This window comes from Gorilla gorilla, chromosome X (assembly GCF_029281585.2).
Source record: "Gorilla gorilla gorilla isolate KB3781 chromosome X, NHGRI_mGorGor1-v2.1_pri, whole genome shotgun sequence".
NCBI classification, from domain to species: Eukaryota; Metazoa; Chordata; class Mammalia; order Primates; family Hominidae; genus Gorilla; species Gorilla gorilla.
This window is the reverse complement of record NC_073247.2, coordinates 144,173,003-144,193,089: the sequence shown is the minus strand read 5'-3', so window position 1 is coordinate 144,193,089 and position 20,087 is coordinate 144,173,003. Positions and strand designations below refer to the sequence as shown.

Here is a 20,087-nt window from a genome sequence, read left to right as displayed (position 1 = left end):
ATTCAGAAGTAATACAGATGTAAGGAAAGCTTAAAATGGAAAGAAAGAAAACATTGTTTTCATTGTTTATTCAGGGGTTGATAAATGCATTTAAAGGAAGACCTCTTTAGGATTGGTTTAGGTGCCAAATATCTTTGTGATCTTCTGGACCAGGCACTGGCAGTGTTCTTGTTATGTGCTGGTTTGTGGAGGGGAGGCAAAAGAAAGTAGGACACAAGGAAAGTATAGGAAAACTGGGGCAAAAGTAGCTGATGGCAGTGGCCTTGCAAACAGCTCTAGGACAAGTTACTGTTTCCATTAGATTAGAAGAAAACATGTCTTTCTTCTCTTGTTTTACTTTCAAGATAACTTCCATGAGAAAAAATGTGAATTCTTAAAAATAATAAAATCTGCAGTTCTTTTTTTTCAAAGGTTGCACTTAATAGAGAATCTATTATGTATGTAATTTTAAAATATAAGTTTTTACATTTTCCTTATGTTTTGTCTTGTCTAGGACTCTTATAGATGAGCATCAATTCAAAGTCAAAATTAACTATTTTATTTTCATGGAAGAATACTTATGAAAGGTTTCTTCCTGTGGATCAGAGAGAAAGCTCCCCCACCCTTACTCCCACCACCAGTTCAGTTTCATCATACCTATTATTGAGCAAAAACATTCCAAAGATGAACATACTATCCAAAGACACAAACAGAAATCATCTGGGAATTTCATATTTTTATACGATCTTGTTGCTATCAAATGGACAGGAATAGGTCATTCTTTGTGGAGAATGAATGCACTATGTATGAAGAATCCTAGATATTGTCATCCCAATTTGAAGGCTAGGATTGTGAGAAAATATTCAACTTCACAGGTCCAATCGATTCAAAACTAACAGAGGTGGCCAAAGCTCAGCTAGCCTAGAGGATGCCCAACTGACAAAACTCTTTTCTAGTGTGATACAACAGAAGGGTTAATGTTAAATTACTATTTAATCTTTATAGTTTTCAAAACGAAAAACCTGGGGAATGCTACTGTAACCCCCAGTGACAAGATAGAGCCAGCAATGCTGAGCAAGACATGATCTCTATGCTCAAGCAGTTTAAATCTAATAAGGGAGAAAAGGTTAAGGGGCCCAGTCAGCAAGCACGAGGAAGAATATGATAGATGCTATAAGAGTAACACAGTATTGTGGTATGGTTAAGTAGGCGGGGGGGACTCTGGAGTCAGGCTGCTTGAGTTTGAACCATGGCTTGATCACCTGCTAGCTTCATGAAGTTGTGCAAGTTAAATTACTCAACCTTTCTCCACCCTCATTTCCCCATCTGTAAAATGAGAACAGTAGTTGCCCTCTCCAAGAGAAATATGGGGAGCAATAAGTCTCAATGTAATTCCAAGGTATTCCTCTTGATGACTTAACTTCTATGCAGTAGTGTTTGAGTGTGTGTTTAAGAGTATTCTTAAATCATAGTGCTTGGTGTATCATTCATGGTGAGTTAGAGGTTTGTACTGAAGTCAGAATTCCCAGTGTTTACTTCCAGCTCTTCATAAATTCTAATACTCATTTCATTTCCTTGTACATCAAGTTACTTCTCTATTTAAATGAGCATAGCATGTTCCACGGGAGCAAGGACCTTATCAGTCTTGTTCAGTAACTAGGACAATGCCTGGCACATAGTAGATGCTAGATAAATGTTGGTTGAGCACAACTTACGGAGATTATGAAAATGTTGATACATCAGGCATGAATGTAATTCTGAGAATGAACCATAAGTACTCTACAAAAATGACAGGTTTCTCTTGTTTAAGATTCCCAGGAGAGATAAGCAATGCTATCTATGACATTTCTCAGCTAGAATCTGTGCATGAGATTTGGAGTCAGAAGATCTTGCCTGGAGTCATGGCTCTACCACCAGGCTTTGTAACTTCGAATAAGTAGTTTAACCTCTATGAGCTTCATTTCAGTCATCAGTGTTTTGGGTTATCACTCATGCTTTAGAATATTTTTGAGAGATCGAAACATCAATGAAATACAAGCACTTGTAAACCTGCAAGTACAATAAAGTACAAATGCACTAAGAAATGGTAACTTTTCATGTTCTGCTTTAGAGGACTATAAATCTTAAGAAGCAGAACTGTATTCCTATTACTTAAGTCTAAGGAAGTGAAGATAAAGCTATATTATCCTCAAAACAAAACTGATCTTAAGAATACAGAGAAAACTGACACTTCTCCCTGTATTTTATACATAGACAAACAGAGCTGCATGAGAGAACTTCTCCCCATCTTTGCGCCAGCTCCCTTGAGTGTTGCACTTAGTTTCTTCTGAGTCAGCCGCTAAAATAGTTCCAGTCTGAAGGAAGACATGTGGTGGCTAGAACTGCTTTGAAGAATTGGCCAGGGCTTCATCATAGGTTACAGGCCAAAATTTTTAAAAAGAAAAAGAAAAAAGAAAATTCCTTCTTCCCCTATCTCTGAATAAAATGCATGGCCAGAAGCCAATTCTTGTTTGCATTTTTCATTTGTAAAAGTTCAGAATTCACATGTATCATTTATTATGTTTCTATACTTGATGGACCTCTGTAGAAAAAGTCTCCAGACCCTCACTGTTTATGTTTTGAGCAGATCTCGTATAGATAGATAGATCTTTTTTGTCATTTTCCTTCCAAATGTGTTCAGGCAGACTATATAATTGGGTTGTGGGATTAGGCTGGAATATCATACTCTTTCGGAGTACTTTTCATAATACATTAAGTCAGTTACAGTGTGGAAATGAATTTACTCTTGAAATTCACTACTGAGAAAAATCTCTGGCTAAGGAGAAACTCAGAAAGCTTGGGATAGCTAATCCCATCACTAGTCAGGCTGTTTTTGATTGTCATGTCTCTTTAGACTTTTTAAAAAATACATAACAGCTTTATTGGGATGTAATTCACATACTACCCAATTCATCTATTTAAAGTGTACAATTCAGTGACTGGGTTATGGTATTTCAAAAATCATGCAATCATCACCACTATCTAATTCCAAAACATTTTCATCACCCCCTAAAGGAGACTCTGTACCCAATAAGCAGTCATTCACCCTTATCCCCTCTTCCCAACCCCTGGCAACCACTAATCTACCTTCTGTCTCTGTAGATTTGGCTACTCTGAACGTTTCATATAAATGGAATCATACAATATGTGGCCTTTTGTGACAGAGTTCTTTCGCTTAACATAATGTTTTCAAGGTTCAACCTTCTGGTAGCATGCATCAGTCCTTCATTCCTATTTGTGGCCAAATAACATTCCATTGTGTGGATATACCACATTTTGTTTATCCATTCATCTGGTAATGGACACTTAGGTTATTTCCACTTTTGGCTATTATGAATAGTGTTGCTATGAACATTCATGTACAAGGATTTGTAGGAGGATTTCTTTATCACTTGTTTTCAGATACTTTGGGTATATACTGAGTTGCGGAATTGAGGAACTGTCAGACAGTTTGCCATAGCAACTGCAACATTTCATATTCCCAGCCACAATGTATGAGGGTTCAAATTTCTCCAATTTTTCTGTTTTTAAAATTATAGTTAGACTAATGAGAGTGGTCATCACATTGTGATTTTGTTTTGCATTTCTATCATCAGGTTATTTTTAAAATACTTTTCCTAGAAGTCATTTGCCTGCAACTTCAACCCTCTAGAACATGGTCCTGCATGTAACTTGATGCAGAAGGGCCTGCATAGAAGTAAGAGCAGTCATAGAACTTCTGCAAGAAAGCTCTGCATCTTGTTCCACAGGCCCCTCATTCAGTGGGTAACTAATTGTTATTCAACATTCATGACTGGCTATTAGGTTTTTTGGAAGAGAGCTGGAAAATTCACTGTGGTAGATAGTGTGACAGAGAAGTGACAGTGGATATGACAATTAACAGTCTGCCACTTAAAGAGAACTATTATACTTCCTAATACATTAATGGTCCCAAGTCTTTAATTAGAGGCCAAATTATGTTTGATATTTTTTAAGAAGGCAAAGTTACACAGAATACATTTTAGAATGATTTCCATGAAGAATGACTCAGAGAAAAACATGTTTTGCTCTTGAGTAGATAAGCTTGCTTGAATTTTCTAGGTATTTAATTTCTCAATGATATTTGAAAAGTCAGGTGATACTTAATTGCATCTTGAATATGGAAAAGACAAAGAGAAGATTTAGATTTTGTAAAATCATTGAAAATATTGTCGAAAAAATTAAACGAAATATTTTTAAGAACTTTAATCTCACTTTTTGATGAAGTTAACAGTTATTTGATTTTTCTAATACTCAGAGCTCACTTTTGCGTTAATGCTATTTCGGTATGTGTTTATGGCATATGCCAATAAATTAACCTTTCCTGTATCTTCTCAGCTGTTGCTAGAAATTGTAGCTGGTTCACACTGAGTTAAACTGCATACTTTAAAGCTGCATAATATTTAATCTATTTCATTAAACAGCACATTCTGTCTCACTTGTTTGTATACGCTGAAACCTTCTTCTGAGTTGCTCCAATTTCCCTTCATAGAGACTAAGGAGCCTACACAGAAAAAAAAATGTCTTTTCAAATGACTTTTTTCTTTATCTGAAGCACATTTTACGTTTCCATCCTCCACCCCACCTCATGTGAGGCAACATTGTATTATTTTAGCTAATTTTATTTATTTTTTTCTTGCAGGTTCTGAAAAGTGCCTTTTCTGAAAACTCTGCTGCTTGGATTCTACTCTAGAGCTGTCTCTTTATAAACCCCTCTCCCTACCATACCGTTCCCTGCCCTCTCCACCTCCCCGCCGAACCTGGTGTGCTTGTAGTTTACTATCAGCAGCTGGTCCATTTCTTTTTTCTGTGATTCTCAATTTTCTTAGTCATTTTCCCTCCACTTGATTTTGCAACAAAACGTTTTTTGGGTTCTAACATCCTTCCCAATCTTATTATTTAAAGCTAATAAATAGGGAGAAAAACTTTTCTCCCCCTGATCTGAGACCATTCCACAAATCGAAGGGCAGCCAGCAGCATATGTTTTTTGCAAGAATAATTGAAAACATCAACTGCAGAGCACAGAATTCTTTTGAAAGTCTGCCGGTTATTTAACATAAATTCGGCAAAGGAACAAAATAAAGCATTCATTATCTTAACAGTTGGCTTCTTAGGAGTTGGTCTCTTATTTGATTTTTAGTTATTCTGATAGTTTTTATGATTTGGCTTTTTGTTTGACTAGACCAGATTTGACTTTAATGAAAACCTAAGTGTTAACAAATAGACATTTCACCAAAGCAACCTGTTATCTCTTCACACTTAGTTTGAATTCATTTTTAATCCTTTAATAGTCCACAGTAATATTGTCCTAAAGAGGGTACATTGGATTTTAATTTTGCTTTCAATATGACGGCTGTCAATGTTGCCCTGATTCGTGATACCAAGTGGCTGACTTTAGAAGTCTGTAGAGAATTTCAGAGAGGAACTTGCTCTCGAGCTGATGCAGATTGCAAGTTTGCCCATCCACCAAGAGTTTGCCATGTGGAAAATGGTCGTGTGGTGGCCTGTTTTGATTCTCTAAAGGTGAGTCCCATCTGAATGCACATAATTTAAATTTGTTGATTTCTATGTTTTTTGAAATATGATGTGCTTTGAAATGAGTAAAATTAATAATAGCATGAAAGTGATAAATTTTGTTTTTTTTAACAAAAAAACAATGTCAAGATAGAAGGTCTTAAAGTCAGAATGTCTTAACGACAAAATGTCTTAAGTCTTTGTGTTTGTAGAGCTAAGCCAAGTCTAAAGCTCATTCCACCAAAGACCACTTACCACTTATCAAAACAGATATACTTAAAGAATAAAAATTGAAGAATTTTTGTAGGAGTGAGGGATTGTAGCCTTGCTATCGTTTACTTTTTTGTATATGATTTAGATGTTACAGTGATCATAATCCCCATGTAACCTAGAGAAGCCCTTCACTGAATTATAGCATATTATCCATAGTACCAAAATGCACTTAGGAGGGACTCGTCAGCTTTCAGAGGATAACTAAAGTCAGACTGAGGGAGTATAAGGTTTCCAGAAGGAAAATTATGGCATTTTGAAGCGTCTCAAAGTATATTTTGAACCTTTAACTTAAACGTATTGCTACAAAACTAGGTTCACTTAATTTTCCTCCTGGACAGGTGATTGACCAATTTCAGATGTGTGAGTATATTTTGTAAGGAAAGTCCTATTACTAAGGTCATTAAGCCTGAGTATTACATACTAGATTATAAACAAAATATGAGGCCAGATGAGGTATTATATAGGACAGGATGTATATGATTGCAGAAAAAGAAAATGCACTGATTTTCATGTTTTATTCATAGTTATCCTTAAATTAAAGATAAAAAGTATAAATTAAAACATAGAAGCAATAAATTATAATGGATTTCTGGTTTAATTAATAAGATTTGCTACAATGCATTTGAGACTTTTTTCAAAATATGTCAAAATGAATTAAGCTTAACAAGAACCTTTTCAGTTTCTTGATATTGTTTTACCTTCATCATGACCAATTTTACCTCATTAACATTTTTATTTATGGCTGCATTGGCTAACAGAGATGTATCCCTTCGTGTGATGGTTTCCTCAGGAAACATTTTCTTAAGCGATATACAGGTTAAGTATCTCTTATCTGAAATGCTTGAGACTGAAAGTGTTTTCGATTTTTTGGATTTTAGAATATTTGCATATCCATAAAGAGATATCTTGGGGATGGGACTCCAGTCTAAACATGAAATTCATTTACATTTTATATACACTTTTTACACATAGCCTGAAGGTAATTTTATACAATATTTTAAATAATTTTGTGCATGAAACAAAGTTGTGTACATTCAGCTATCAGAAAACAAAAGTGTCATTATCTCAGCCACCCATGTGACATCATGTTGGCACTTAAAAAGTTGAGGCTTTTGGAGCATTTTATACTTCAGGTTTTTGGATTAAAGATGCTTAACCTGTAGTACTTAAAGGGTTACTTTTACTTATTTCGTGATTACTAGTTTTTTGTTTTTTGTTTTTTTTTTTTTTTTGCAGACCATTCCATTTTAAGAATAGAAACTTGTTATTGTAAAGATAAAGGTAATTCCTACCATTGAAAATCTCTGAATTGCTTTTATTTGTGGTAGACATTATGACTAAAGAACTTATTTTGTTTTCTTCATTTTGGTTTCATTTAAGTTTCATCTACAATTATTTTGTGTATTATTTAAATCTGCAGCTACAGGATTGGGCAGTGCCTTGAAGTGGAAAAGCGTACTGAGTTAGTTGGGGGAAAAATGAGGTATCTTTCATCTGGTCCATATAGAGGGTCAGGAACTGCAGTAGAAACTTTGCATTGTTGTTTCAGGAGATCTGGGGTACAGTCCCAGCCTCACTACTGTATCTGACCTCGGGCAACTTAACCTCACAATCCTTGAGTAACTTCATCTGTAACAGATAGATAGTATCTTCTGTACCTAACTTCTGTGATTATTGTGGAGATTGCAGTAAGCTAGTACAAATGGAAAACCATATATCACTATAAAAGTGAATTAAATAAAAGGTTTTCTTCCTATCAACTAAATGTTTGTTGTAGGCATTCTTTAACAAAGTTCTATTTAGTTAGGGCTTATTATTTAAAATTACAAACTCATGTTCCAAATGTACATGACCAAATCTAGTTGCTGTGTGTTATTAGTTGTTCAAGCTAAGTATAACTGTTTTTGTGGTTACTCTGATATAGAGTTCCTTGCAGGCTTTGTAAATTCTATCTTTCCAAACATCATAGAATGTGAAAGGAGATATGTGATCTTCCTAATCATTAATAAACTCAGGTCAGTAATTCCATTTAAAGGCAAAAGAGTGCCATAAACTAAACATTTTGAAGAAAAGTACTAGGGAAGATGACTGTTTACAAAATGCGTGCTGCACTACAACTTTAGAGCTTGGAAAGTGTTTAATTCAGAGACAAAATAGATAATAGCCAATGAATATTAATAAGCCACTTAATTATTTAAATAAGTTGTCTACTCACTGTATCTAGTGTTTTTAAAGTAATGTTTGCATCATGTTAATATCCTGATGACCAGTTACACAGGGTAAAGATGATTTACATAATCCTTACATTCTCATATTTTAGTGAAAACCTTAATATTTCAAATATATAAAGCCATTCAAACAATTACTTAGTTTGCCATTTAGATAGCACATTAAACAAAGTTCCATGTCTGCAGAAGAGCTTTGTAGTTCTTATCCATGACATGCATGAAGGTTAAATTAAGTTGAGGGTAATTGACCTATGTGCATTGTGCTAGTATCATATCTATAATATACAAATAACATACCCCAGTGGTTACTGCAGCATTTCCTACTTCTCCTGAGTTTTTATAATTGAAACACTGTTGAACTTCATCTGTGTACTATTTCTTCTCTCATGAGTGATTAAATAACTGAAACAATCATTTGATGAGTTTTGGGCTGCTGCTTTTGTTTTTGTTTTGTTTTGTTGTTGTTGTGTAAGAATTCTATTAGTACTAGCTACTCTACCAGATGATGGTTATTGCCTTAATAACAGGTACAACAGATACAATGTTCTAACTCACCTCATAATGAGGGAATGTTATGAAAATAAGAAGGGCAAATTGGATGGCTGATTGTGTATTGTGCTGAAGTGCTGTGCCTATCAATCCATGAATGTTGAGTGCTCAGTGATGAAGGCAGCACCATCTTTAAATGGAAATCTAGTGTAGTCCATGGATTAATTTCCAGCTACATAGAATGGTCTCATATCATGTTGGTATGCAGCTGTTTTTGACTCTGTTGCCTTGTGGACTTGGCATAATCTGTCTCCAAAGTTTTCTTCAAAGTATCGCTTAATCCATTCTATGCCAATTTCTTGATATTACAGTCTGCCATTGATCTAGGTTGGTATTTTTAGTGAATGTTCCTTGGATTTAATGAAGGGTCATCATTTTTAAAACAAAATCAATCTTTGTGATTGTTTTCATAGCCAAGTTATTCTGCTTCAGCAATATCATGATGTCTTGAACCTTTCCCTTTATACTTGAAGCAATGTGTTATCAGTCACTTTTAATCCAGGAAGGATATAAATGTTGTCATTATTTCATTATGACAGATCAACACCAATCACATCTGTCCACCCCTCTTACCACTTTGGGTAGTTTTGTGCCAAGAATTTCCTGGTAAAGGCCATAGCAGCAGACATAGTTAGAGGATACTCAAGCTAACCTATATACATTCCTTAAAAAATTGGAACTGGGTAAGGAATGCACATAAAACAGTCACATGCCGTGTCTTCAAAATCACATATGATCACGAGAAAAATAATATTTTGACAAGTGAAACCTGTTGTATAAGCATATCGATATGAATCTATCCTTGTAGGTCAAACTGGCCCAAGTTACCAGTATATTCTGCAATAGCAACACTAGTCACAGCAGTTTTCATTAGTTTAAAATTTGACTATTTTTGACTGAATACTTACTCATCCCTATTTGCCAAGGGAAAGTTTACCAGAAACTAGACGCCTAGCAACACAATCCCAAGGGTCACTGGATTATGCAAGACTTAGCACCATTTATCAGCTCCATCAGAGAGATCTGTCTACACTATAAAGACACATAAGCAGCAGCTGTCATCTTGAGAGTCAAGGAAAATAACATTTTATTTAAGGATCTCTATTTTCTATGATGCTAACCTTTAAAGGGAAGTATCTTTGACTGGTAAAAGTCAATGCTATTTTGGACATTTCAAAAACCTCTTTTGAAAGGAAAATAGAATTACAATTATAGGTTGGTGCGGAAGTAATTGTGTTTTTTGCCATGAAAGCAATGGCAAAAACTGCAATTACTTCTGCACCGACCTAATGGTACCCAAACAAATACATATTGATAGTTTAGCCTCGCCTTTTAAACATTTTATTTTGAAATATTAATAATTTTAGGCTTACAGAAAAGTTACAAAAGTGATACAGGAAACTCCTGTATACTTTTTATCCAGATTCCCCTAATGTCAACAACTTACATGCCATGCATTGCACAGTTATCAAAACCAGGGAATTATCACTGGTACAAGATTCTTAAGTAAACTCGAGACCTTATTTGAATGTCACCAATTTTCTTCCTAATGTTATTTTTCTGTTCCAGGATGCAATCTAGGATCCCACATGGCATTTATTCCTTATATCTCCTTAGTCTCCTCCAACCTGTGACACTTTCCCAGTCTTTCCTTGTCTTTCATGACCATGACACTTAGGATGAATACTGGTCAGTTATTCTGTAAAATACATCTCACCTTGTGCTTGTTGAATGCTTTCTCATGATTAGACTGAGATCATGTGGTTTTGGCAAATAAAAAAGAAACCCACACACAGAAATGATGTGCATGACATCTGAGGGTATGGGATATTGATATATCTTATTCATTATGTTAACTTTAATCAGCTGGTTAAGGTGGCATCTACTGGATTTCTCCACTGTAACACGACCAGTTTTTCTTTTGTAAAAACTGATAACTATGTCCCCCATTTATTCATCATCCCCTACAATATGCCATTGATCGTAATGGGCATCCCAATGTCCTAGATGTTAAAAAGTGAACAAGTGTTCATCTTAGAAGTGATTGGTAATGTACTTCTATAATTATGGTCAATTAAGAAAGAGAGCAAGGGAAAATGGACCAAGAGCATGACAGAAAAAATAGCAGCAACAAGCCACTGGAAAGACAGAACACTGGAGAGTGAGCAGTCCTAGAAGTGGTGTGATATGTGTGTGCCTATCATATACTACTGCAGAGTGTGACAGCTGTCCCCTTCTGGTTCACGGCCTTGGGACTTAGCCGTGAACCAGAAACAGTCCCTGCCTCCATGGTGCAGACATTCTCATTGGGAGTTGGAGGAGGAGCAGGTAAAAAATAGTTAAATATTCAGGATAACAATATATTGTCAGGTGTGAGGAAAGGGTGCAGAGAATGGCAGGGGCTACCGTTTTAGATACAGTGGCCAGGAGGCCTCCAATGAGGTGACCTTTGAGGAGAGGCATGCAGGAGATGAGGGGACAGTGAAGAGGATTTCTAAGAACATTCCAGGCAAAGAGAATGGCGACAGCTAAGGCCCTGAAGCTGGCGGCAGCCTGGTGTGCGTGAGGAAACTCAAGGTCCCCAGCGTGGCTGGAGCAGAGCCATGAAGGGGGAGGGCAGTGGGAGATGAGGGCAGGGAGGTCCCGGGGGTGGGGAGATCAGGTGGGGCTCTGTGTATCATGCTGAGGACTTTGGATCCTGTTCCAGGAGCTGGAAAGGTTGACATAATCGGGGGAAAGCAAGCCCACACAAAGCAGAGGTGTCTAGTCTTTATATTTTTTAAATGGAAAAGAGAATAATTTCCATGAAGACAAATAACTCCTGTTTATAGGTGAAGTAGAAGTCAAATGGTGCCCAATCCCTATTCTTCACTCCCTTATTTCTGTGACTTGTACCTCAACTCCAGTTCACACCCCAGTGATGGGGGATTAGCAATAAAGAAATCTCATGTGAGGAAAGAGTTAATATAGCAGGTTTGGTGGCTTACTCTTTGCATGTCTCCAAGGGAAACCTTAACTATCCCCTGGGAATGTGGCCACCATTCATTTTGTCACTGATTGGTTATTGTGTTGTATACACCTGGAACAATGGACCATGCCATAACAGCTTGTCAGGGTTGCTTTGCTCAAGATCAAGATTGATGACTGATTCATTGTTAGGGTCCTGCATTACAGTTGCCATGGCCAGTTGGTAGCAGGCTGTGCATATGTGACCAGGACCCATCTGCACCTCAGACCTTGAGACTAGAACTGGGCTTCCCAGGGTGGAGACATTCCATACATGCCTCTGTAGTTTGCTGCTAGAGAGAGAGAGTCCTTGTGCGTGTGGCTTTGAACTAGGAAGAACATTGGAAGCTTGTGCTGGGCTTCTCTTGACTCTACTGATACGTATATTTTTCCTGTTACTTTTCCTCTGTATTCCAAGCTGTAATAAATTTTAGTTGCGAGTGTAAGTTGCTATTGAGTCTGTGAGTCCTGGCAAATGTCAAAGAAGCTTTTCTGTATGTTGTTATTTTTCATACATTATTTGCTTGATTTTTTTTTTACATTTTTGTTTTTTATGAGAAGGGCTTGTTCATTTTGTTTCTATTTTTTAAAGTTTAATTTTTGAATGGATATTTTCATAATTCAAACATTTAGAAAAACAGTCAACTAATGAGTACATCAACAAAATATGGTATATACATACAATGTAATATTACTCAGCCACAAAAAGGAACAAAGTACTGATCCATGCTACAACATGGATGAACCTTAAAAACATGATGTTAAGTGAAAGAAGCCAGACATAAAATGTCACATATGTGTGATTCCATTTATATGAAACATCAAGAGTTGGCAAATCCATAGAGACAGAAAGCAGATTAGTGGTTGCCAGGGTCTTGTGAAGGGCAGTAGATGGGTGAGTGAGGGGTGAGGGGTATGGGAATTAACTACTAATGGGTACATGGCTTTTTTTTAAGGGTGATGAAAATGTCCTGGAATTAGTGATGATAGTTACACAACTTTGTATATAAATGTGTTAAAAACTACTGATGTGTAGACTTTAAAAGGGTGAGTTTTATGATTTGTGAATTATACTCAATGAAAAAGTTTAAGAAATTTCAACGATAGTAGAGTATGCAGCGAAGTTTTCCCCTCATCTCTTTCCCCCAGTTAATCAGTTGACCTCCAAACTGATATTTTGGTTTTCCCTCTCCCATAGATATTATATGTATACATATGAGCAAATATATCCATACTTATTTTCCATTTTCACACAGATAGTAGCATACTGTTTTCCTCCTTGCTTTTTTTGAGTTTAAAATATTAACAGTAAAAAGATGGGAAAAGCTATGTCATGCTGACACTAATAAAAAGAAGCCTGGAGGTACTATATTTATAATAAAGATAAAAAGAATTGCACACAAATACAGGATTCTAGTTAGTAAATCTGTTCCTCACAGGCATATGTAAGTATGTAGATACTGAGGTTGAACAAATAAATGTATATAGAGTAGATAATGAGAGCCTATTTTCTCACTATCAGAGGAAAAAAGTTAAAAATAAAAAGGGAAGGTTAGGATGAATACCATGGTGTGGATTAGAAAGGACACATGAGTATGTATACAGATAGATACAGGAATAGATATTGATCTGTGTGTATGCATGGGTTATTATGTATGCTTTCATTTCCTAGCTCTGTCTTGGGAGGCCCTAGAAGCAATTAACACCCCAACAGCAACGAGCATACTTAGTACCCACATCTTTGTGTCTAATATCATTCTCCAATAAAGGAACTCGGGATCTTTGGAATAATGGCTAATTCTGGACAGAAGCAGGGAAAATACAAGATGAGGCTGTAATGTCTTTTGGTGTAAGAATGTAAGAAAGTGCTAGAGAAAGGGTGGGGGCATGACAAGACAGCATAGTAGCCAGTCTGAAGGAGCTCCCAATGGCTGAAGTTAGAATAACTTGAGCAAGAAACTAAATGATGACAGTATTGAATTATAGCTCATAGAATAAAATAGATGCCCATGAGTCCATAGTTTACAAAAAAATTGAATAAATGGATAAGTTGGGGAGAAGGGACAACTCCTCCTTACAGAAGAATTCCAATTAATAAATGGAGAACAAATGAAGGAAACACAAAATCACTAGTAGGCAAATGCCATGGTAATAATGGTTGCAGGCAGGATCCACTGATAAATGCTGAAATCAGTGGGTAAAAGTTGGAGGAGAAACAGGATATTTGCATTGTCCCAAAGTATTTCTCCCAGGATATTTATCAATGAAAAATAGACCAGGCATGGTCTATTTCATTTATCAATGAAAAATAGACCAGGCATGGTCTATTTCATTTATCAATGAAAAATAGACCAGGCATGGTCTATTTCATTTATCAATGAAAAATAGACCAGGCATGGTCTATTTCATTTATCAATGAAAAATAGACCAGGCATGGTGGCTGGCTCATGCCTTTAATCCCAGCACTTTGGGAGGCTGAGGTGGGAGGATCTCTTGAGGCCAGGAGTTTGAGACCAGCCTGGGCAATATAGCGAGACCCTGTCTATACAAAACATTTTTTTAAAAATTAACTGGGCATAATGGTGCATGCCTGTAGTCCCAGCTACTCAGGAGGCAGAGGATCGCTTGAGCCTGGGAGATTGAGGCTGCAGTGAGCAGTGATTGTGCCACTGCACTCCAGCCTGGGCAACACAGCAAGACCCTGTTTCTAAAATAAGTAAATAAAGGGAAAATAGTCACTTTACAGTGGAGAAACCCAGCAGATGCCACTTTAACCAGGTGTTTAAGGTTAACATAATGAGTGATAAGATATATCAATATCACATACCCTCAGATAGGATACACACCATTTCTGTGATGTTCCTGCCAAAAAGACATGGTCTCGGTCTAATCATGAGAAAACATTCAACAAACACAAAGTGAGAGGCATTTTACAGAATAAATGACCAGTACTCATCCAAAGTGTCATGGTCATGAAAGACAAGGAAAGACTGAGAAAGTGTCACAGATTGGAGGAGACTAAGGAGAAGTGAGGAATAAATGCCATGTGGGAACCTGGATTGGATCCTAGAACAGAAGAACATTAGGAAGAAAATTGGTGACATTCAAATAAGATCTCTTGTTAAGAGTCTCGTACCAGTGTTAATTTCCTGGTTTTGGTAATTGTGTTATGGTTATGTAAGTATTTAACAGTAGGGGAATCTGGGTGAAGGGTATACAGGGACTCCAGGTATTATTTTTGCGATTTTTTTGTCAGTTCAAAATTATTTCAAAATGAAGTATTTTAAAAGTTAGCTTTTTTAGTCTGTCCTTTGAGGCTCAGAAATATTGTGGGGTATTGTTTCTTTTCATTTTTATTCTTAAAAAAAAAACTTTGAGTATGGGGATGAGAAAACTCTAAAATCTAGTCATGACTTATCATGAGATTGCCCCCACCAAAAGTTCGATGACTCAGATATCTTAATAGTTAAGAAAGCGCACATACATATAAAAGCACTTCACAAACCTAGCAAACGAAGAATTTTGGCTGTAGAAGGAAGGACGTTCAGTTCAAAATTGTTGCCATTTACAGTTGGGTAAACTGGTGATCCGTTGAGGGAGAGTGACTTGACCTAGTTCACATATGCAGTTATCAAAAAAGCTTGACAACTCCGGCGTTCTTCCAATCATTATTCAGTCTTCTTTCCTGTGGAGAAGAAGGAAATGGAGAGAACATCAATTAGGCTATTGCTTTAGTAAACCAAAAGCATCCAGCTCTTATCACAGTCATGCTGCTCCACATGACATTGGGACTGTCTGTGAAGTTTTCTGGTTCTCCTTTACTTTTTGCACTTAAAAGTAAGGCGTGGATAAGCCAACTTTTCCTTTGCTAATCCCTCCCTCTTTTATTGTTTCTGATTCATGATAATTTAGATTAAGACTTTATTAACCTTCATATTTAGTTCATGGACAATTATTTGGATAACTTGTTTTGAAAATAAGGCAGAAGAGAAGAATTTTTAGACAAAGTTACCTAACTTTGTGATACTAAACTTTGCTTAATTGCTGAGTGTCAGAACACTGAGCTGTCTCTGCTCCCTTGTCCATCCTTCTCCCCAAACACCACATTGTTGAGTTTGCTGACCAGAACTGGGGATTGTAACTGTGGCTGTGTATCACATCTTCACTGCATGAAACTCATTGATGTCTGATTCTGTTATATATTCATTAGTACAATGCCCTGGCCAGATAGGAAGAAACCTGTCATAGATCAGCTGAAATATTGCAGTAGCAATTCAGCCTTATTATGGGTCAAGTATTTTATACAATAATTTGGAATCTAATCCAACTTATTTAAAGTGTTGTTTTATGGGATCATAGCTCAAAATCATCTCTTCCTGGCCAAGTTGTAATTGGGCATCTGCTGAGAAAAGACTTGGGCTAGGGCCAGGCATGTATTCCCCAACTACTGTTTGATGATACCATTAATACTGACCCTTTGCTACAGGAACTCCATTAAGTAGGAGAGATTTGGAAATTGGAAATTTGAAAACTATTATATTTCAACTCTTTTGTCTAGAAGAAACTCTTAGATGTTAGGGTAATATACATCTGATCCTACTTGGTTAGTAAATAATCTCTTCATGTAGCATGGCTGAAATGAAGTCTTTTTCTCTATATCAGATTTTTTCGAAATGTGGATACAAGGTACTTCTGTGCATCCGGAAATAGCAATTAGTTCTTCTAGGAACATGACATTATTCATAGAACATTGTTTACTTACTGTTCTGTTTGCCCTTGCAGATGACCTTTCTGCATGTACCATCCTTGAGGTGACCCTTGTTTTCCTCTCAGTGTGTCACTTGGTCCCTGACTTATGGGGTTATATATTCCAGAGGAATCTTAGCTGTCTGCTATTTTCTGTAAATACTCTTTTTTTTCTTCAGTGTTTATTCTGCTACATAATCGGTCTTCAGTTTCTTAAATTTATGGGTTTTTTTTAAATTTTTGATGTCTAATCCAGATTTGCAGTCCTGCTTGGGTTTTCAATGTTTTTGTTTCTGTGCCTTCAATTCTCACCCCAGGGTCAAGTTTTATTGCTAGATGTCATTACAAGTTTATCTCACATTTTTTGCCATCTTTCTTGATATTGTTTTCTTTAAAGTCAGTAAACAATTCCATTTGTTTTTCATCCTTTTATTTTCTAAATGATCTCCAGTATTTGGATTGAACCATGTTGTATCTAGAGATAGAGTAAATCATTTTTCGGTATCTTGTTTATGATGAGTTTATGTAAAATTGCTTAATGTCATGTCTAATCTGTTATTTAGTTAAGTAGATATGGCTATAGAATCTATCTGTTAGAAACAGTTTTGCAGCTATAACTCAGTCATAGGCATTTAAATGTATGCCTTAAATTGGATTTTTGTATATCATAAATAAGCTTTTTTTCTGTTGAAGCTCAAATTTTTTTTTAACCCACTGGAAATTGGTAGAAAATAAATTAGGCTTTGCTTCTACCTATACTCTTATGAGTAGATAGTGGACAATGAAGGCAGTTTCCACGTTGAAAACTGTACAAAAATTTGAAAATGTAAAGTCGACAGTAATATAAATGTATTACATATGACAAATTCCCTTTAATTCCATTAAATATGACAAAAAACAAGACATGTCCAATGTATCAGCCATGATTTGTTAGCTAACGGAACGGTAGTAATGTTCTAATTTCTGTCTTAGCGTGCAAAAATGCAAACAGAAAACCTTTTTCTGTGACTTTAAACTCTTTAACCATCTTTTATATGCATCTAAATACAGTGAGTAGATGACATTGTAGTATCAATAATCTCTTAGCTCCAAATACTTTTTAGAGATCTCATTTTTAAAAACCACATTGTTTTAAGACCACATTGTCACATTGTCTTAATATCTTTGTTCATCTTCCTATTTGTGAAAGATAGTAAAACCGAAGTAACAATTTGAGGATTTTTAATAGCTCCATGTACTCTGTGTTCTTGTTTTAAATATTTCACAAATACCTATCCTAGGAGTTGTTCCACTTAACAAACTTAATTTTTTCCAGCTTTTATAAAAATGTAATCTCTAGAGTTTCTGCAATTTCCTGGTTATTTTACTTTTTTTACTAACCAAAAAAAGTGTTCTATATAGAACCAAATTCAGTCTTAACTTCAGTATTACTAACAAATTTTAAAACCATAGCCATCTTTAATCTCCCAGTACCCCACTGTAGGAAGAATTTGACTTTGGAATATTGTCTCATTTTTCAAAGGAACCTGAGAAGTAGTTTTGGAAAATACCTTTTTCTTGGGTGAACTCTAGATGTAACCACTGAAAATATCTGAAATGAAACATTCTATCAGCAAGTGGCATAAACATCGAAAATGCTGCCTTGTCACACATAACAGTTCTAACAAGGGCTCCTTATGTCATGGGAATCCTACTACCTCTGTTTCTCTTCATATGAGAGCAAGCAGCAGCACTGAATTTGTAAGACTATTTGGTTGTGGTTTCCTAGAAGGATTTGTATAAATGTCAGGGGTTATTTAATGCTGAAAGTCCTGTTAAATCCATTAAGAATTGTATGTACATTCAATTCCTCAAAGAAATGATTCATTCAACAAACATTTATTGCAACCTCTTACTTGTTAGGCACTGGGCTCAGTAATGTGGAGAATACAAAGTTAGGAAAGATGTGGTTCTTGCCTGACCTTTTAGTAAGAGGTTACTTGTGTTATATGCCATAAGCCAGATACAAACTAACAGCTAAAACAGTCCAAGGGCACAGGTAGGGACTGGGATTATATTCAGCAGTGGTGGTTGAAGATGGAGTCATGGGAGAGATACTGTTTGAGGTGTTCTTTGAAGAAGGAATAGGAAGGTATTCCAGGCAGAGGGGATAACCTGAGCAAAGATAGAGGGGGAAAACTGTGATATGTTTGGGGAGTTGAATGTTAAGTCAGAATGGCTGAAGCATGAGAAATGACACCATCAGCTTGTGCAAAAAAAAATGATAGAAAAAAAGAGACTGGCAAGAGGAAGTACCTCTTAGAAAGTTGTTGAAGTATTGAAGGTATGAAATATTAAGGTTTTGATTTAGATGGTGGCGGTGGGAAGGGAAAACTAGCGATGGAATTGAGATGCAGATGAAGCCAACATGGTTAAGTAGAAAGCAGTGGATATTTCCCTCCAGCCTACTGACCTTGTGCTCATCTTAACATCAGATTTCTTTGAAGTTGCAGTGAAAGTCTGCCATACTTTTTGTTTCGTTTTGCATTAGATGCTATCTTGTCCACCATCATATCTTTTGTGCCTAGTACACGTTAGGGCTTGGAAAAATATTTGTTGAATGAAACATGAGATTGTTGAAACACTTTGAAAGAGGGAGAATAAATATGGGCTCAACTGAGAGGTACACAGAGATCTCTTCATCTGCAGCTGTACTTTCACTCCCAGTTCAGTTTTTACTCAAATATAGATGAAAATTGTATACACCCATGTGCCAACTTTCCTCACTCAACCACATTTTAACCTAGATTTGATGGCCTGCAAATTGCTGATATTTGCAAATTTAATTCCATCCCTTAGCATTATAGAAATGATATTTGGCTAAATGCTGTTGGATACTCTCCAACTCTTACATTTTCAGTGCTTTTACGTTATATACGGATTTTTTAAAAAAATTACTTAGTGGCCATTGTTAAGTGTTATTTTTAAGATAATTAGTGTGATTATGTAGTAATGGTCTAGCATTTTTTGTCTTAAAATGTTTGAAGTTGAATTTTACAGCAGATGGGTAGCTTGCAAATCAAGGTATTCTTGGAAGCATAATGAGTGCTAATAAGGTGATTCTGAATCAAGTACAAGCTCATAATCTCCAAAAAGGGATTTTGTGGAAAAAGGTGACTGCCTAGTTCAAAAATATATATATTTAAAGTTTAATAAAGAACTCTTGTTCTAAATACACAATGACATTTTGAAAGTCCAAAAAGTTTGAACATAGAAAGACAAAGAAGTATAATAATAGAGAGGGTCCATGAATTGACACTTTTTAAAAAACCCACAATAACTGTAATTTAGTCCAAGCAATATGCTTTTAAAAGAAATAGGAAAAATAATAAGAAAGTAATTTCGATATGGAAGTTTAAGAAAGGATCTCTAGGCTTATGTACTATATCTTGGAGTTTGTACAGTCAGCCCAGTCTCTTAGACTTTCTCCATGTTCATCTACATTCCTGGATAATGATTGCTGGTTTTCTGTACAGGCGATCCTGAGGTCTTGGTGCAATCCTCAATAACCAAGATATGATTCAGGTTTGGACAACTGACTCTGCTTTCAAAAACAGGGAAGATGTCTGGAACATTTGAGAAAAGTGTTTCAACAACAACAACAACAAAACCTTAAAATGATTTTTAAATATTTAGCAGCATTCAGCTGGTGTCAACATTTGGCAATGATTTCCATAATTGTGACTAGCATATTTT

At 36.0% G+C, this 20,087-nt stretch overlaps 1 protein-coding gene and 1 long non-coding RNA gene across 16 annotated transcripts in view; one reads left to right on the top strand and one right to left on the bottom strand.

Annotated features, from left to right (window-relative positions):
- The window catches only part of MBNL3 (muscleblind like splicing regulator 3), a 118,113-nt gene that overhangs the window by 45,165 nt on the left and 52,861 nt on the right, over positions 1-20,087 (top strand). For 9 of the 15 annotated variants that reach the window (XM_063703039.1, XM_063703035.1, XM_055376293.2 and 6 more), the window contains one exon: positions 4,679-5,559. The exons of 4 other annotated variants lie outside the window; for them this stretch is intronic. In XM_063703039.1, coding sequence (XP_063559109.1) covers positions 5,383-5,559 — 177 coding nt within the window. In that variant the 5' untranslated portion in view covers positions 4,679-5,382. Of the gene's footprint in view, positions 1-3,614; positions 3,784-4,678; positions 5,560-20,087 lie in introns of all 15 variants that reach the window. 2 more of the 15 variants (XM_063703038.1, XM_063703037.1) reach the window with 2 other exon arrangements.
- Positions 12,178-20,087, bottom strand: part of LOC129530043 (uncharacterized) — a 228,964-nt gene continuing 221,054 nt past the window's right edge. The window contains exon 2 of the long non-coding RNA XR_010132523.1: positions 12,178-15,291. This is a non-coding gene — a long non-coding RNA (uncharacterized lncRNA). The remainder of the gene's footprint in view (positions 15,292-20,087) is intronic.